Source organism: Ictalurus punctatus, chromosome 7 (genome assembly GCF_001660625.3).
Source record: "Ictalurus punctatus breed USDA103 chromosome 7, Coco_2.0, whole genome shotgun sequence".
Taxonomy (NCBI): domain Eukaryota; kingdom Metazoa; phylum Chordata; class Actinopteri; order Siluriformes; family Ictaluridae; genus Ictalurus; species Ictalurus punctatus.
In genome coordinates, this window is record NC_030422.2 from 3,508,805 (window position 1) to 3,525,933 (window position 17,129).

The window sequence follows — 17,129 nt, forward strand, 5'->3', positions numbered from 1 at the left end:
TCTTTTTTTTCAGACTTTCAGACTTGAGTAGGTATTGTTGTATAAAGACCTAATTCTAAAAGAGCTTATCACAGCATGTCAGTACATTTAAAAAAAACCCCAAACTTTTCATGAATGTATTTTCTTCATAACCTAGCGGCTAAGAGATTATTTTCCCTGTGTGTGTGTGACATAAATGAATGAATATTTATGAATAAGACTGTTCACCCAGTCTCTCACACTGCCACATTTTATAAGTGTGAGGACATGGGTCCCCACACTAGGCTACATGCCATGTGTGTACAGTACACATAGACAGTGTAGACAGTGTGTACATACACATGCAACCGTCTTTTCCTCTCCCAGGTTTATCCTGGCACAGGCCATCCTGTTTTCAGTATGCCCGGGACCTCTGTGGTTTTTCAGAACCGGAGTTTTGGCTGAAAGACATCATCACCTTTTTAAAGGTTTCCCCTGAGTCCACAGGACAGGTTTTCCTCTTGCGAGAAAGACACACCGGAGCCCCCATGTCATATTTTATGACGCAAGCAAACCAGCTGGATAAACAGCCTCTTCCTCAGCTTTATAATAAGACCAATAAGACTGTGTAGACTCTTTATTTAGATGTTTTCAGGAACTTTGAGGAGCTTAAGTTGCATGCAAACCAAAAACACATCCTGACCCATAGCTGTCTAAATACCAGAGCCAAAAAGTCTCCATTCCTAGAAGGTGTGTCTGTGCTATTTACATTAAAGCATGTGAAAGTGTGGGGAAACCCTTCTTTGGACAGTGCTGCCTTTCAAATTATGGTAGGACTGAGAGTCATACTGTCTTGTTCAGAGTTATGGAAACGCTGTCGTTTGAAGTGTTAGAGGTTAAAGTGTACAAATAGAATGGGTGTATTTGTAAGCTAACCACTGGAAAAAAAAGGCATTAGCTCACCAAAACCACCTAAACATGTGTCTTGTCAGGTCCACAAATGCAGAGGATACTGGAAGCTGTGTGGGCTTATACGAATATCATTAATCATATTTGACAATCAACAAACTGACAGTGAAATTTTATTATATAGCTTTTTTCAGCTCAGAAAATTTGCTAAATAAATTATAGCATAGTTGTGCATGTGCATGCCTGTATGCATTTCATTTAACCACTTTTTTCTCTCATTCTAGAGACCATGCTGAGCTTTGTGGACGACATCCTGTCTGGGGCCAAATCTCCATGTGTGATGCTGGGTGACATCCCAGATCCACTCACTTCCATCTCCATGATCATACGCTGCCTGGAGCCTGACACTACCTACATGTGAGTGCTGTTTACTTCCTGTCATTTCAAAATTCACACTCATGGCAATATTAATAAATTAGGTAGCTTATTAAAATCACCTTAAAATGGCTGTTTTTCTTTTCTTTTTTTTTTTTCTTTTTTTTTTTTTTTAACCCTCTGCCATTTAAAATAGTTTCACTGTGACTCTAACTGTAAAGTCCTGTCATAATGGGTTTCTTTTCGTGCCTTTTCTAGTGGTCTCGTATTTTTCGATTTATGTCTCGTTTTTCTGTAACTAGGGACCATTGTCATTGTTTGTCATTGTATTGTCAATGTATTGGTGCATCACCCATATTAGCAGGGGCCAGGTTCGATTGTACGTCATTGCAATTCTATGAAAAGTTGTCGGACTGGCCTGATAAAACTGACTTTAACCCTAGAAAACTTTAACCCTTTTTGCACCCTAGAAAACTTTAACCCTATTTTCAACCAGTATTCAGAATCTTTACTTTGCTACAGATATAATACAGTATATTCCTGCATAGCCATATTTTTGAGTCCAATTGGGCATCTATCTTTTCTTATCAGTGATGTAGTTTCCAAGAATCAAGGGTCTTTCACTCCACCCATTTTCAGTACTCAGAAATACAGATTATGGCAGAACCTAGTGCTAAACTCATTAGCACTTCAAGTTACTTTTACTGTGGGCAACGGACAACGATCTTCTGTGAAGGAAAAAAAAAATGCTACCACAAAACTGGTTAGTGGCTACTTTTATATAACAAATCAGTTATTATTAGCTAGCTAGTTAAAGTAATGATTTTGGATGAACAGCCTTCATAGAGATGTAATGTTGCATAACTGCCACTAACAGGCACTAGCTTGATTAGCTACAATAACTCCAGTAGCAATGCTACCCAGTTAGCACACCTACATCAGTACCACGTGCATAGTTTACATCGCAGCCTTGTTTGCTAATTGGGAAGACATTGGCTAGCTAACAGATTAGCCAATCAAGCTAGGAAACACCAAGTGGCAAATTAAGCTTGTGCCAAGTGGCAAACTTGTGCTAACAAAGATTTTATTAAATGGGGTTGTGTGTATGACAAGCTAAAGAGTTAAAGGTCTAACTTTCAATCTAGTTAGCTATTGGCCATGTGGAACATTGACTAGCTAGGTAAGTATATAGATGGAGCGAGATTTTGGGAGGCAGGGCTTTGTGCATATGGGTGATATGGGGTCCAGAGTTAAACATTTTTTACTAGTGTCATTGTGTGTGACTTTTTAAGTGCCTTTTAACACAAATATAGTAAACTTTAACTTCAGTGTGCATGTGCTAGTATTGGTATGCTTTACTCTGGCTTTGTTTGCTCTGTATGACTATGAGCTTGCTTTTGGTCATGTGCTCAGCATGAATTGGCAAATAAACAATTTTTTTTTTTTTTTTTTTTTTAATTTGCTCTTAACAGCAAATAAACAAATATGGATCTTGAAAATTTGAATGGTTTTTGAGTATTACTTCTGCTCTGAAAGTAATACTGTTTCAAATACACTATGAACATGTGAGCATGTGAGAAGCATACTAGTGCACATGTAAAATCCTACATGATTTAATGGTCAAATATGTTTATTTTGTGTTCTGAGGCAGAAGGATACCTTGAATCAGGCGACAGTTAAAGCTTTCAGACAGCTGGGGAAGTGGTTCAAGCTTTGGAATAGCTTGAAAGGACATTTGAAGGAGAGTTTAATGGTGATAGCAGAAACAGGAATTGAAAGTTGAGTGCGCTTCAGAAGTCCGGAGTGAAGGGCAAATGAAGGAGTGCAAGCTTTCCTGCAGAGTCTGCCAGACGTGCTGTCTCAACCAGCATGATGCAGCATCACTTCCATAGTATCAAGCATACAAAGCTCTGGTTTTGTGTGTGTCAAGCTTCTTGACTGCCACATTTGGGGAAAATGTACTGTGTATGGTAAAGTTGAGGATGAGGCTCTGCTCTCTGTTACCTCTCATCAGTTTTAAATGAAGTTATAGTGAGATGAGTTGTAAGATCTTTGGTGGGGGTGTGTCTCTAATGATGCTATTCCTGTAAAAGTCTGTAGTGGTGGAATCCAGCTATGAGTTCATCCCTGAATCCTGAACAGCAGCTTATCCTAAAATGTATTAACAGTAAAGAAGTTTGTGAACCAGACATAACACTCTAACTCATGTGCAATTGTGCTATTTAATGAACTGAAAACATTTTGTAAAGTTATTTAAATGACCGCCAGTAAAATGTATTTTAATTACAGTGCCCTTCACTAATATTGGCACCCTTGGTAAATATGAGCAAAGAAGGCTGTGAAAAATTGGCTTTACTGTTTAACCTTTTGTTAAAAAAAAAATACAAAACTACTCTGCTCTCATGGATATCAAACAATTGTAAACAACACAGGTATAATAGTAAAATACTACAATAGTATTTTACTATTATATTGCAGTGTGGTGTTTTGCTCATGTGTCTGATTAGGGCTCTTGTGCTTTGTTGGGAGTTTACTGAGAAACAGATGTATTCTGTACACTGTATATAGAGAAAATGACTTAGGCAGGCTTAGAAAATCTAAGAGGATATACACCCTAAATCGGAAAAGGTGTTGCTCGTGCTACCCTTCTATTTAAGTGAAACAAACAACCCATCCTGAAAACAGCAGCATGGCACAACTTCCCTGTTTGACTCAGTAAATTCAGTTCTCCAGACACTGGCTTGATGTTGTAATGGTGTCTCCATCGCTGCACACCATACCCACATGCACCCACACTGTCTTTCTTTCACAGGTGCTAGTCGTGTATGTTCCCATCCACTAGATGGAGATATAATTCAACCTAATGTTAACAACCAAGCCACACTTCCCCTAGGGGGTGCCATGCTAATCTGCGGCATCTGATTCTGTATCTAAGGAGTTGAATTATTTAAATGATTATCTTATTCACACTCGGGGTGCGCTGTCATGTTTGACCTCCAGAAATACAGAGAGGGGACAGGTTCTTAATGTCCGTTAACTGTCTGTGCATTTATTCCACACAGTTTAGGTGTAATGCTTAATTAGAATTTGCCATTTTAACCGTGCAGCAGAATTGTTTAGTATCAGGTGAATCGCTCGTAAATTATATGATATATTTGTTTTTCTATTTAAAGGAGAGTTTTGCATCATTGTTGCCATAATGTAGTGAAACGTAATACCACACATCAATGTGGTTGACAGCTGATATAAATATAGAGGAGGACACCACAAAGAGATTAGTGCTGAATGTGCATTGTGGAATAATGTGTATAGATAATAGATATAATAGAGCACAGGATATTTTCTCCACAAGCTATAATAAAACTTGGCCATGTGTCTCTCTACAGGTTCAGACTTTGGGCCATGGACAACACAGGCAGGCGCTCCAACCCCAGCGAGGTCACCATAAAAACTCCCTGTCCCGCAGTGGATGATGTGAAAGCACAAGGTAACCTTCATCTTCATCTATGAATACATGACATAGCTTTACTTATAGAGTTTCACCTAATGGTCTTCGGCACAAATAAAATAATACAGTTTCTTATCTGGGAACACAGCACCTTTTGGTTTCTGTGAGCAGCATGTGTAATAAAGCTACTACAATTAGATGGAAATATTACTATATTAATATAATATAATATATGTATTAATATACTACACTGTAATTGAAAAGCATTAAAGTATTTGACATGTTCTATCACACTGACAGACATCTAGTAGCTATACTAACATCCATGTCCCTATAGATTATAATGGCGTAATATATTTTCACACTGCTTTTTTTTAAGGCAATGTGTTCATGTATGTATTTCTTTTTATTGTAACAAGTATTCATGTATCCCATAAAATAGTCAAAATATGTTTCATTATCATTTTATGCCCAAAATTAACAAATAACACTTGAATCTGCATCTTAAACAAGTTGCTGCCTGCAACCGCAAATATAAAGTACGCTTGATTAAGTTCTCATATTTAAGGCTGATTTCACATATGCAGTGTTTACGAAGGCAAACACCGCATATGTAAAATCAACCTTAAATTGCAGTCAGCTAAATTAAGGCTTTAACACCGAGACCAATATATCAACATCTTGTTTTAATCACCTTTTCATGATATCACTGTTGAGACCTTCCTATAATAACACATAAATAGTATTAGTTCCACATTGTTGGCACCCACGATAATAGCAAGGCCCCCACTTCCTAAACCCTGGCACTGTTTACTAACTCATGTATGGCCTCATACCAGATAGCATGCTGGATTTTTCAATAGCAAAACAAGAAGTTGGTATAATATATAAATAAAAAGCATATTCCAAAACAAAAATCAGTTTATCTCTACCTGAAAAGAAATAAGATTGTGTTACATAAACTAGAAATATGCATACACAAATGAATCTATAAATCACATAAGACCCAGTTTGTTTGTTTTTTTATGTTTCCCACATCTGTTCTTTTAGAAATAGCAGACAAAATTTACAACCTTTTCAATGGCTACACAAGCGGGAAGGAGCAGCAGACAGCCTACAACATGTTGATGGATTTGGGTTCACCCACGCTGCACCGTGTCCTCTACCATTACAACCAGCGCTATGAAAGCTTTGGAGAGTTCACTTGGCGCTGTGAGGATGAGCTCGGGCCCAGGTTTGACCTCTTTCCCCTCTTTTCCTGTCACAGGTGATCTCTCTGCTTAAAGAAGCTGGGAGGAAGATTGAAACTTACTTGATGACCTATATCTTGTAAACACAAGATTCCAAATACAGAACTGCAATGAAGTAGTTTGAGTAAAGAAAATTCCAATGAAATAATTCAAATCCAATTATTTATACTACCATTAATCATTGCTCTTTGTAACATTAATGGGAGGTCATTTCCATCCTCCAGAAATTAGACTGTATAGTTAAATCTGTTATAAACACAGCCATGGGCTTAACATAAAACATTTCTATGGAGATGTACAGTAGAAGCACATGATCAATTAGTTCCGTCAACAACTGTCAACAATTAGAGTCCTCAGTGCTTTTAATTATTTCCATGTTGGAAAGGTTTGTCTAGTTTAATAGTTTTGCTCCCAAGTGGCTACACTGAAGTAAAAGACAACTTTTCACTACAGGCAGCCTCACACCCCATGATAAATAAGCTGAATTTTGAGCATTCCAAAAAAAAATTAGGATGAATATAAACCCAAAACCCCCAAATCAAGGTGGCTTTTCAATGAATTATTTTTACTACACTTTACACCAAAGATCCACTGATGATTATGAGTTAATCAATACATATAACAGCCTGTGCCTCCACAAAAACCGTGGAGTTACTTTCATCTCTCCAGATGCTTCTCCACGAAGTCAGCCACTCTCCCATAAGCAGCCCTGCTTCCCTTGTTTTGAACTTCTCTTAATCACTTGGGTTTCCCTCACAAACAGCATGGGCCATTTAAAAGTAATTTTCTTCAACTTATCATAATACTGAATAATAGTCACCCAGCTGACCCTAGCTCAAATATAAACTGATGTTGGCAGGATAACAAAATATGTAATGAGTGGCGAGAAGAACCACATCACCCCGTCCTCTGTATGTCACAATTCCCTTGGATGAGTTCTAGTCTCCTAAAGCACATCATGCAATACCGTGTGATGTCTGAGCCAGACACCGTCTCTCTGAATGTGTCTTTCCACCTCAGAGCACCTCTCCGTCGTCACTATGGAGCTGTTTTTAACTAATAGCATGACACCGGTGTGGGCTTTCTGTTTTTCAAGATCTTTTTTTGCCCACTGTAGCTCACCACAGGGAGAGGAACTCTATTCCACAAGCTTTAAACTGGGACAACAAGTATTAAATGGTAGGAGCTGTTACAGTTTGAAGATGATCGCATACCTTTCAGCAGGAAGAGATTCTCTCAGTAACTCTGAAAGATTTGTCATGTTTGGGGTCAGTGTGTTTTGCTACTATGGGTGTCGGAGAAATTCAGCTGATTGTTTCCTACCAGACTAGTGGATATGAAAGATAAATAGAATTGAAATAATAAAAAGAGAGGGGCCCTGGCAAAGTGCAAGAGGTTGAAAATGTACCTTGGAAATGAGAGGCCATTTTCCACTTCCATACATGCTGGGATTTATGGTGACAACCGTTGCTATTTGGAGACCGAAACGTACTTTCATGAAAAATTAAAGCATAACAAACCACAGGGTTTTTGTGTTAAGCAAATAAACATCCAGATTCCTGTAACCACTGAAATGTGGCAAGATATTAGAAACATAAATACATTCAGAAGAATGAAATAGATGACAACATCTCTCTACCAAACAGGAATATTATTCATTGAAAATACTACCAATTCCTATATTATTAAAATTCCATCATAATATTCTGTAAGGTGGTAGCCAAAGAAAATTAAGAATTTTTAGAGCCTCATTTTATCCAGCCTCTGGAAATGAAGACAAACTGGTTAATATTAGGATGTCACATGAATCTGTCTGGACAGTTCCTCTATTAAAAACAGTCAGACAAAACTCAGCATGATCTGTTTGCACAGCACAAGCCGCGTTTTAATAGCAAAAGCACTCTCTCTGTGCTTTAAAAAAATGTCCTTTTTCCTGAGCCTACCCAGAAACCTTGTCGGTCGCTGGCACGTTGGGCTTCAGTATTTATACTGTAGAATGTTGAGCTTCTGGTTTTGGCACACAGATGAAATGAAGCCATTTCTGTGGAATGAGACACTCTTTCCATGCCCTCGCTATCACATTTCAGCCACTTGCCTTTTTCAAGAGGGATCATGCCCACTCCAAACTTCTTCTCTTCAAATGCCCTTCAAAAACTTCAGCAGCTTTTGTTGGATATTTCAACTCTGCTCCCTTTAGCTATGCATTTCTTCTAACTTGACATGTACTGTTGAAGATGAGAATAGTGCATATTTGTTCCTTTCAGTTCTTTTCAACTCTACGCTGCTACAAATTTAGTAGGTTTGGGTTTTCCTATTAATCGCTCACTTTTTTTTTTTATCTCTCTCCAAGAGGGGTTGCTTGTCTATCATTTCTAATAATGCCAAGTTATTCATGATTTAAGTGAAGAATATTGCATTAAATTACCTGGAACTTTTATCTATATGATGGCAGGAAAGCAGGCCTGATTCTGTCGCAGCTTGATGACCTCAGTGGCTGGTGTCGAGGGCTTCTTCAAGAGCCCAAAATTGGCCTACGCCGAGCGTCACTCAAATTCCTGGCATGCCGTTACACAGACACCAAGGCATTCAGCCTCAGCTGGATGGAGCTTGGCCAAGGGCTGCACAAATCTTGTGATGAACAAACGCTGCCTGTGATGTACAATGACTACGGTGAACCTAAAGAAATCTGAACACCATCCAGGATAATAAAGTCCAAGGAGTTCACAGCAGGAACCACCACATTCTGTTTCTTTAAGGCTCCTCATAAGGGGAAAAAAAAAGTTTATAAAGTTGTACAGCAAATGATCCTTCTACATCAGTTAAATTTACCAGTGTGTTAGTCATTGCTTGAGCAATTACTCCAGGAATTAAGTTCAAACCAGTGCTGTGACCGATTTCATTCCCTATTCACTAAAAAATGCATTATTTGGTATAAAGCCATTTTGTAGTGTTATCCAAATTCTCATTAGACAAATTATATTCCCTGTATAGTACACTATAAACAAATCCAGTGTACAACCAATGCACACTAAGCACCACAATGCATTTCTTTTAATTTTGTATATAAACATGGTTGTTTAAGGGCCACTAAAGCCAACAGGTACTACTTACTGGTGTATTTAATACATAAAATTACTTGTAATACTTCTGCATTTTTTTATTTTATTTGATTTTTTTGTGGTTTTAGGTTGCTGAGTAATTTGTAACATTTGAATTGTTTCTGTAATGGCGATGTAATGGTGATTTGTTTCTGGAGCCCAAGTAAGAGTTGGCTGAAATATACAATGCTCTATATAGAACAGTCTATATAGTACAAAGTGACTGAGTAAGTGAAGGACTGATTTCAGACACAGCGCTGGGTCTTTTGTGGTGTTGTACTGGAGTTACAAGGCAAATAAAATAAAAGTAAATAACAGCAATGGAACTTCATGCTTGAGCCCATGACTAAATCAAATGTAGAATTTTTTTTTTTTCCACAAAATTATTCAATTCAATTACAGGTGCATCTAAAAAAAATATATATATTGTGGAAAAGTTCATTTTTTTCTGTAATTTAATTCATGAAGTGGAACTTACATACATTCTAGAGTCATTACACTTAAAGTGAAATATTTCAAGCCCTTTTTTTTGTTTGTTTGTTTTAATCTCGATGATTACGGATTACAGCACATGGAAATCAAAAATCCAGTTTCTCAAAATATTAGAGATTTTGGAAATAAGTATTGAACGTGTCAACATTTTTTTTTTCAGTAAATATATTTCCAATGAGGTTATGCACATGAAATTTTTAACCAGACAACAGTATTAACTCAAGAAATCTGCAAATATAAAGGATTCACAACATTAATGTCCATAAATAAAGTTATGTGTAATAAAGTGGAAACACAGGAAAAAATAGTATTGAACACACTAAGAAAAAGCAGTTCTCCAAGGCAAGGTAAGGCAAGGAACCAGCTGAAATCTGTAAGTAATTATACCCCCTATCTGTGCAAATTAATATCAGCTGGGTTAGTAAATTGATGGTCTATAAAAAGGCTTTTCATTACCAAGGTGTCAGACAAGAAAGTTCTCATGATGGGGAAAAGCAAAGAGCTCTCCCAAGACCTTCACAACCTTATTGTTGAGAAACATATTGATGGAATCAGATACAGATGTATTTCAAAACTTCTGAATCTTCCAGTAAGCACCATTGGGGCCATTATCCTCAAGTGGAATCAACATCACTTTGTTGCCCATGCACAAGAGCTCCTCACAAGATTTCTGACCGGGGAGTCAGAAGAATAGTCAGAAGAGTAGCCCAAGAGCCAAGGACCACTCGGAAAGAGCTCCAGAAACACTTGGAGGCAGCAGGTGCCATCGTCACAGAGAAAACAATAGGCAATGCACTCCACTGCTCACGCTCACACGCAATACTCCATTACTAAAGAAAAGGCATGTCGAAGCTCGTATTATATATAAAATGTTGACGCGTTCAATACTTATTTCCCCCACTGTGTGTGTGTGTGTGTGTGTGTGTATGTGTGTGTGCGTATATATATATATATATATATATATATATATATATATATATATATATATATATATATATATGCGCACACACACACACACACTAAACAGGCCCCGTCACATGTATTGGAACGGTAAGGCCAGTTTGCTATACATTGAAGCCATTTGTGTTTGAGATGATGGATCAGAATTTCAACTTTTATTTCCTCATATTTACATCTAGATGTGTTAAACAACTTAGAACACAGCACCTTTTGTTTGGACTCACACATTTTCAAGTGAACAAATATATTGGAACATGTGACTGACAGGTGTTAGATTGATTGTCTAAATAATTAATAGCTCTGAATATCTACTCTTGGTTTGAGCTTTTGTTTGCCTTTGAAGTCTGCATTTGCTGTTATAAAGGATAAACCAACATAAAGACCAGAAAGCGGCCTATGAGTGAAAAGCAAGCCATTTTGATGCTGAGAAAAGATGGAAAATCTGTCAGAGCCATTGCACAAGCATTTGGTATAGCCAATACAACAATTTCCACTCATCAGCAGTAAGAATCAAAAGGTCAGATTGGAATTCGCAAAGAAATACAGAGAACAAAGGTTCTGGTCCCAAGATTGGGAAAGCTGTGGTTCAGTTGGTAGAGCGGGTTGTCCACTAATCACACGGTTGGTGGTTTCATCACCGGCCTGCACGCCAAAGTGTCCTTGGGCAAGGCACTGAAACCCAAGTTGCTCCCGATGGCAGGCTAGCACCTTGCATGTGAGTGTGTGTGTGTGTTTGTGTGAATGAGTGAATGAGAAACAGTGTAAAGCGTCTTGTAGAACCACTAAGGTTAAAAGGAGCTATATAAGTGTAGACCATTTACCATTAACCTCTACCAAAGTGATGGAAAAGCCAAAGTGTGGAGAAAGAATGGCTCTGCCCATGATCCAAAACATACAAGCTCATCAGTCAATCATGGTGGAGGTAGTGTCATGGCTTGGGCTTGCATGGCTGCTTCTGGAACAGGCTCACTGATCTTTATTGATAATGTAACTCATGATGGTAGCAGCAGAATGAGTTCAGAAGTCTACCAAATCATTCTGTCTGCAAATTTAATGCATCCAATGTAATTGGGAGGAACTTTGTCATGCAGCAAGACAATGATCCAGAATGCACTGCCAACTCAACAAAGGAATTCATCAGGGGCAAAAATGGAAGGTTTTAGACTGGCCAAGTCACCAAATGTTAAGCCATTTGAGCAGCATTTCACTCTTCACAGGAGAATGAAGGGAGAAACACCCTAAAACAAACATCAACTGACAGAAGCTGTAGTACAAGCCTGGAAAAACAAAACAAAAGAAGAGTGCAACAGTTTAGTGATGTCAGTGGGTCCCCAGCTTGATGCAGTTATTGCAAGCAAGAAATACACTTCCAAATATCAAGTCTTATTTACTTTGACTATCTGTTCCAATACTTTTTCTTACCTAGAAATTGGGTGGTCTGAACCAAAGGTGCCATGTTCTAAGTTGTTTAACACATCTAGATGTAAAGATCAGGAAACAAAGGTTGAAATTCTGATCTATCGTCTCATATCCATCTTTTGATCTCAAACCCAAATGTCTTCAGTGTATAGCAAAAAACAAAAGAATTGGTCTTGCCATTCCAATACAAGATATTGTATAAATTTGATATGTTTCTTTTTTCATTGTCTGGCTTGTAGACTCATGTTTTTTTTTGTTTTTTTTTTGTATTATTATTTTGCTTCATTTTGACACTTGATTAAATTGTGTATTTTTAACTTAGCATAAAGTACATTGTGTTATCGTTGTACATCCTGTGTTATGTAAATAAAGCTTGACTAATCAGTTAATATGTTTAGCAATTATGCTAAAATCTTTATGTGAAATAAACTGTCTTGGAGCTCTACTTGCAATGACCTTTCCAGAGTTTCCTACTAGAACTTGCTTGAACTTGCTTCGTCTATGAACAGAAAACTGTCTCACTCTGAATTGGAATAAAATAAATTTTGCAACAAAAGCCAGAACACCTTAATCCTGATGTGATATCAATATGTCCATTACTTCACCAAACAATGTGGTTTGGGGTGCTGATTTTGGCACATATGTTTTCTGTCACAGTTGGGGGGCTCATTCAGTTCTTGTTTGCCGTGTTAGCGTTGTAGTTCCAGTGCCAAAAGTCAAATCTGATTAAATCTGTCTGTCTTGATCAAGCATGCTTGAGGTAAGTGGGAACTAGAGCAGCTTTAGTCCCATTTACACTTTGTACTAACATGGTGAGCCAATCTTGTTCACATCACATCATTACATCAAAACAGGTATAAATGTACATAGTAATACGTACATACATTATGATCAGAATATCGACTGGATCAGTCAGCCACCTCAGGAGGTCGTCTAGCTCACATTATGATCAGATTTCAGCCAGGTGTAAACATCATGTGTTTGCATTAGTCTGACATTAGAGAGAAAGTACCTGCCCACAGGATCAAATTCCAAATTCCTGCACTTACTACATGCATATATGTTGCCTCCTAACAGATTTAGGTTTAGAAATAGAACCACTTAGTTAATGTCAGTTTAACAGTAAGTACTTCAGTATGTAAGTCTGATATAGACATATGATTGGAACATAGATAATGAATAATACCTAGAAATAATCACTGATTAACCAATTCCTGCTTTGTTGACAGCTAGCAAGCGTCCCACATTCTAGCTAGCTTATTTATGTGTGAACGGTTCATGCATTATCCAGATTTTGATGTCCAGATCAAGTTTAACATTAATTCAAGATGTAAACTGGGCCCTTATGTGCTTTCTGGTTTCACAACAAGCAGTTTTTCTTTTTTGCCAACTTTGCCTACCACAATGCAGAGTTTCTAAAGTTCTCAATGTGGATATTTGTATAGTCAAAAAAATATATAAATTTTCGAAGCAACATTTAAATATAGTGGTGGGTGGATTCACAAATAGAGAACGTGTGGCTTATATATAGGTAGCAAGCTATATTTTTTCCTTTCCCCTCCCCACAAGAGCTGAATCTATATCTTCTTGTTGTGCTAGATACAGTTGTAATCAAAATTATTCAACCCAGATTGCAAAACAGGTTTATTGTCAAAATGGACAGACTTTCAGCAGTCTGCGATGAACAAATTCAACAAAAGCAACTGAAATAGTTCAACACAACGAGTGCTTCAAGTGGTTTCCCCAAATTCAACTGAAAATGCAACTTATAATGATTTCCCCAGTTTCAAAATTATTCAACCCCTTCATGGCGAGCATCTTTAGTACTTAGTAGCGCTCGATTGCTATTATGACCTGCTGCAAACGACAGCCATAGCTTCTGGCAGCTTTCCTGAGGAATCGTATCCCGTTCCCGTTGGCCAGTTCATGAGCAATGTCCTCCAGTTCAGTAATATTCTTGGGTTTGCATGCTGCAAACACCTTCTTCAAATCCCATCAGAGATTTTCTATGGGGTTCAAGTCAGGTGACTGTGATGGCCCTATAGAATCTTTCTGAACTTCTTCTGCAGCCAAGCCTTAGTGGAATTTGAGGTATGCTTGGGGATCATTGTCCTGTTGGAACGTCTAATGAAGCCCAAGCTTCAGCTTCACAGACGGCATGACGTTTTCTCCTAGGATTTCCTGATACTTCAATGAATCCATCTCGCCTTCCACACGCTGCAGGTTTCCAGTGCCAGAGGATGCAAAGCAGCCCCGAGGATCACCAAGCCACTGCCATGCTTGACTGTGGACAGAGTGTTCTTTCTTTAGTCTTAATCGCTCCACAGAACAGAATCCCAAAACGTCTGTGGCTTATTTATATGATTTTAAGCGACTTTTCTTGTGCTTTTGGGTCAGTAGTGGTGAACGTCTTGGAGTTATGGCTTGGAAACCTTCTGCGTTTAGTACGCGCTTTACTGTGCTCACTGAAACCTCAGCGCCTGTTGCCACCAAGTCTTACTGCAGGTCTTTTACAGTCATTCGTGGGTTTCTCACAACTTTCCTTCTCAGAAATCTGCTTGCAGCCGTTGATAGCTTCCTTTTTCTGCCCTGTCCAAGTTATTTCATGAATTTTCCACCCCTAGCCAGTTCAGGTATTTCAGGTGTTCCAGTTCAAGCACACCTTGTGCAACTAATGAAGCCTTTGATCAGTTGTGGATCAGGTGTGCTTGAGACGACACCTGTTTTGCATATTTGTTCTGTTGTGAGGGATTTGAATAATTTTGATGCTGGAGAAATCATTACAAGTTGCATTTTCAGGTGATTTTGGGGAAACCACTTGAAACATTCATTGTGTTGAACTATTTCAATTGTTTTTGTTTTCTTTTGTTCATTGCAAACAGTTGGAATTCTGAAAAATTTTGACAATAAACCCAGGATAAATAAACATAGGGATTGAATCATTTTGATTGCAGCTGTAAATGTATGTCTGTAGTTTATATAGATATGAAACAATATTAATTATGTAACTGATGAGAAATCTACAGCAAATCTAGATGTTGACAAAGCAGACTAATTTACTGAATGTAGTGTTGAAACAAAAACTGATGCATTAAACTGAGCACTGCTTCTAACTGTTTACAGTAAACATTATTATACAGTAACATTATCATTAATGTTTCTAATTATTTTTGGAAGTAAAGGTTCTCCACACTTTTGTTATCTTGACTCTTAAACTAGTTATGAAAAGTGCATGGAATCATAGCATTGTTGTTTGACCATCAACAGCAGAAATGTAAATTGCACTATTAGTTTATTCTGTATTATTAAGTCAACTGATGAAATGCTCTTAAAATCACTTACAGCCTCTAAAAGAATTAACCCAGTATTGGATTTGTATGTTGATTTTATTTTCACTGATACATCAGTAAAACTGTACATTTACAGAATGTTGTGTAAGAGTATGTCAGTTGTAATTGAATCTGCTTCTTTTCAAAGCATTCATGCATACACTACACAGGCTAGTACCATAATATAGGGTGTCTTCAGAACAGAGCATGTGGCACAAAACAAGCTAACACTATCAGTACAATATTTGTATATGTAACTTTTAGATAATCTAGATATGGAAAAAAAACCAAAAAAACATTGAGAACTTTTGTTGGGAATAAATCAGACAAAATGTTAAAGTAGGTCATATCTACACCCACGTAAATGTCAGAATCTCCAAATATATATTTACAGATTAGTATAAGATTGATTAGTGTAGATTTCATAAGTTGATATGTTTCAATTTGTGCTGGTTTTGATTGTTGTGTCCCCATTTTCCACATTCTGTTCTCATCCTTCTTGTCTCTTGATTTTATTTTTTCCCCATTTGTCCTGTTATGGTCCTTGTGTCTCAAACTCTCCCATTCTTCCCTTGTTTTCTTCAGCCTCAGGGTCACGACATGTGCATTCGTCAAGGTCACAGTCCACCCCAAACTGGATGACCTGTCTCACATTCAGATACACATTAAGGGTTGGCCATATCATAAACTAGTACAGAAGTACTAGAATACACTTTGAGACTATACTTTGGGCCTCATAATCACACAGACATGGAACAGGTTAAAACGGTGTTTGAAGGATAGACTGTGATAAGATGATTTGGTTGCTGCTGTGTATTACCGCAATATAACTGTAATCAGTGAAATATGTCTAATGATATCCAAAACTACAATGTGACAATCAGTAAACTGGTAATGGACATACTTTTTTGGCCATTATTCTACACTATGGATGTAACCGAATATGAATAGATTATTTGGAATTAACAGATAATGTGTCCTGCATAATATCTACACTGATTGTTGCTGGGTGGTGGTTGTTTTTTCTCTTTTTTTTTCTCTCCTGACAGCTTCGGACTAGGTGTGTGCATCAAGAGGTGGATCCTGCAAGACTTATTTAAAAAAAAAAAAAAAGCATGAGGTTTCACTCTTATGTGAAGCTTTAAAATTACTACTTGTCGGAAAATTTATTCTGTATTTCTGTACAAAAGATTTGGCCTTGATTTGGGCTGCTTTCAGAATTATAACACTTAATCTTTGTGGTACACTCTTAAAAACATGTGGTATATAATAAAGACTGGTTGGTGGATTGCTGTCTTTCCAAGAAGACAGCAATCCAGTCAATCTGGATCCAGTCAATTGTGGAGATCCAGATGCCATGCTTTCCTTTGATTCCCTAGACAATAGCAAACTAAACAGGAAAAACTGTGCCACTCTGTTACTAGGTAAGAATGTAATGAGGTAATAATGTGAGCAAAAGTACAATATTTATAATAATCCATGTGCAATTTAATGTAAACTCCTCTGGTTCATTACGTTAGTATTTGTTGAGTGACACAGTGGCTAGAGCTCTTCTGCCTGTTATGCCTTCTATGAATAGGTTATTAATGATTATATCATATAACAGTATAATGGGTTTACATGTTGCATATTAATTGACATCATAGGTGTTAAAAGAATACGTTAGTGCAGTGGTTTAACCCCTTAAAACACACACATAATAGCAGTTATCAATACACCAAAAAAATGCTTTGAATGTATACATTCACTCACAGTTATCCAATCAGCCAATCATGTGGCAACAATGCCATGCATAAAACCATGCAGATACAGGTCAGGAGCTTCAGTTAATGTTCACATGAGATATCAGAATGGGGTAAAGGTGTGATCTCTGTGACTTTAACCGTGGCAT

The 17,129-nt window shown here is 37.5% G+C and overlaps 2 protein-coding genes across 6 annotated transcripts in view; one reads left to right on the forward strand and one right to left on the reverse strand.

Moving 5' to 3' along the window:
- Positions 1-10,447, forward strand: part of astn1 (astrotactin 1) — a 295,200-nt gene extending 284,753 nt beyond the window's left edge. For all 5 annotated transcript variants that reach the window (XM_017471160.3, XM_017471161.3, XM_017471162.3 and 2 more), the window contains 4 exons: positions 1,152-1,284; positions 4,629-4,729; positions 5,741-5,924; positions 8,393-10,447. In XM_017471160.3, the coding sequence (XP_017326649.1) occupies positions 1,152-1,284; positions 4,629-4,729; positions 5,741-5,924; positions 8,393-8,630 (656 nt within the window). In that variant the 3' untranslated portion in view covers positions 8,631-10,447. The remainder of the gene's footprint in view (positions 1-1,151; positions 1,285-4,628; positions 4,730-5,740; positions 5,925-8,392) is intronic.
- A 4,663-nt stretch (positions 10,448-15,110) lies between these two features.
- The window catches only part of pappa2 (pappalysin 2), a 97,176-nt gene continuing 95,157 nt past the window's right edge, over positions 15,111-17,129 (reverse strand). The window contains exon 23 of the mRNA XM_047156612.2: positions 15,111-15,881. Coding sequence (XP_047012568.2) covers positions 15,774-15,881 — 108 coding nt within the window. The 3' untranslated portion in view covers positions 15,111-15,773. The remainder of the gene's footprint in view (positions 15,882-17,129) is intronic.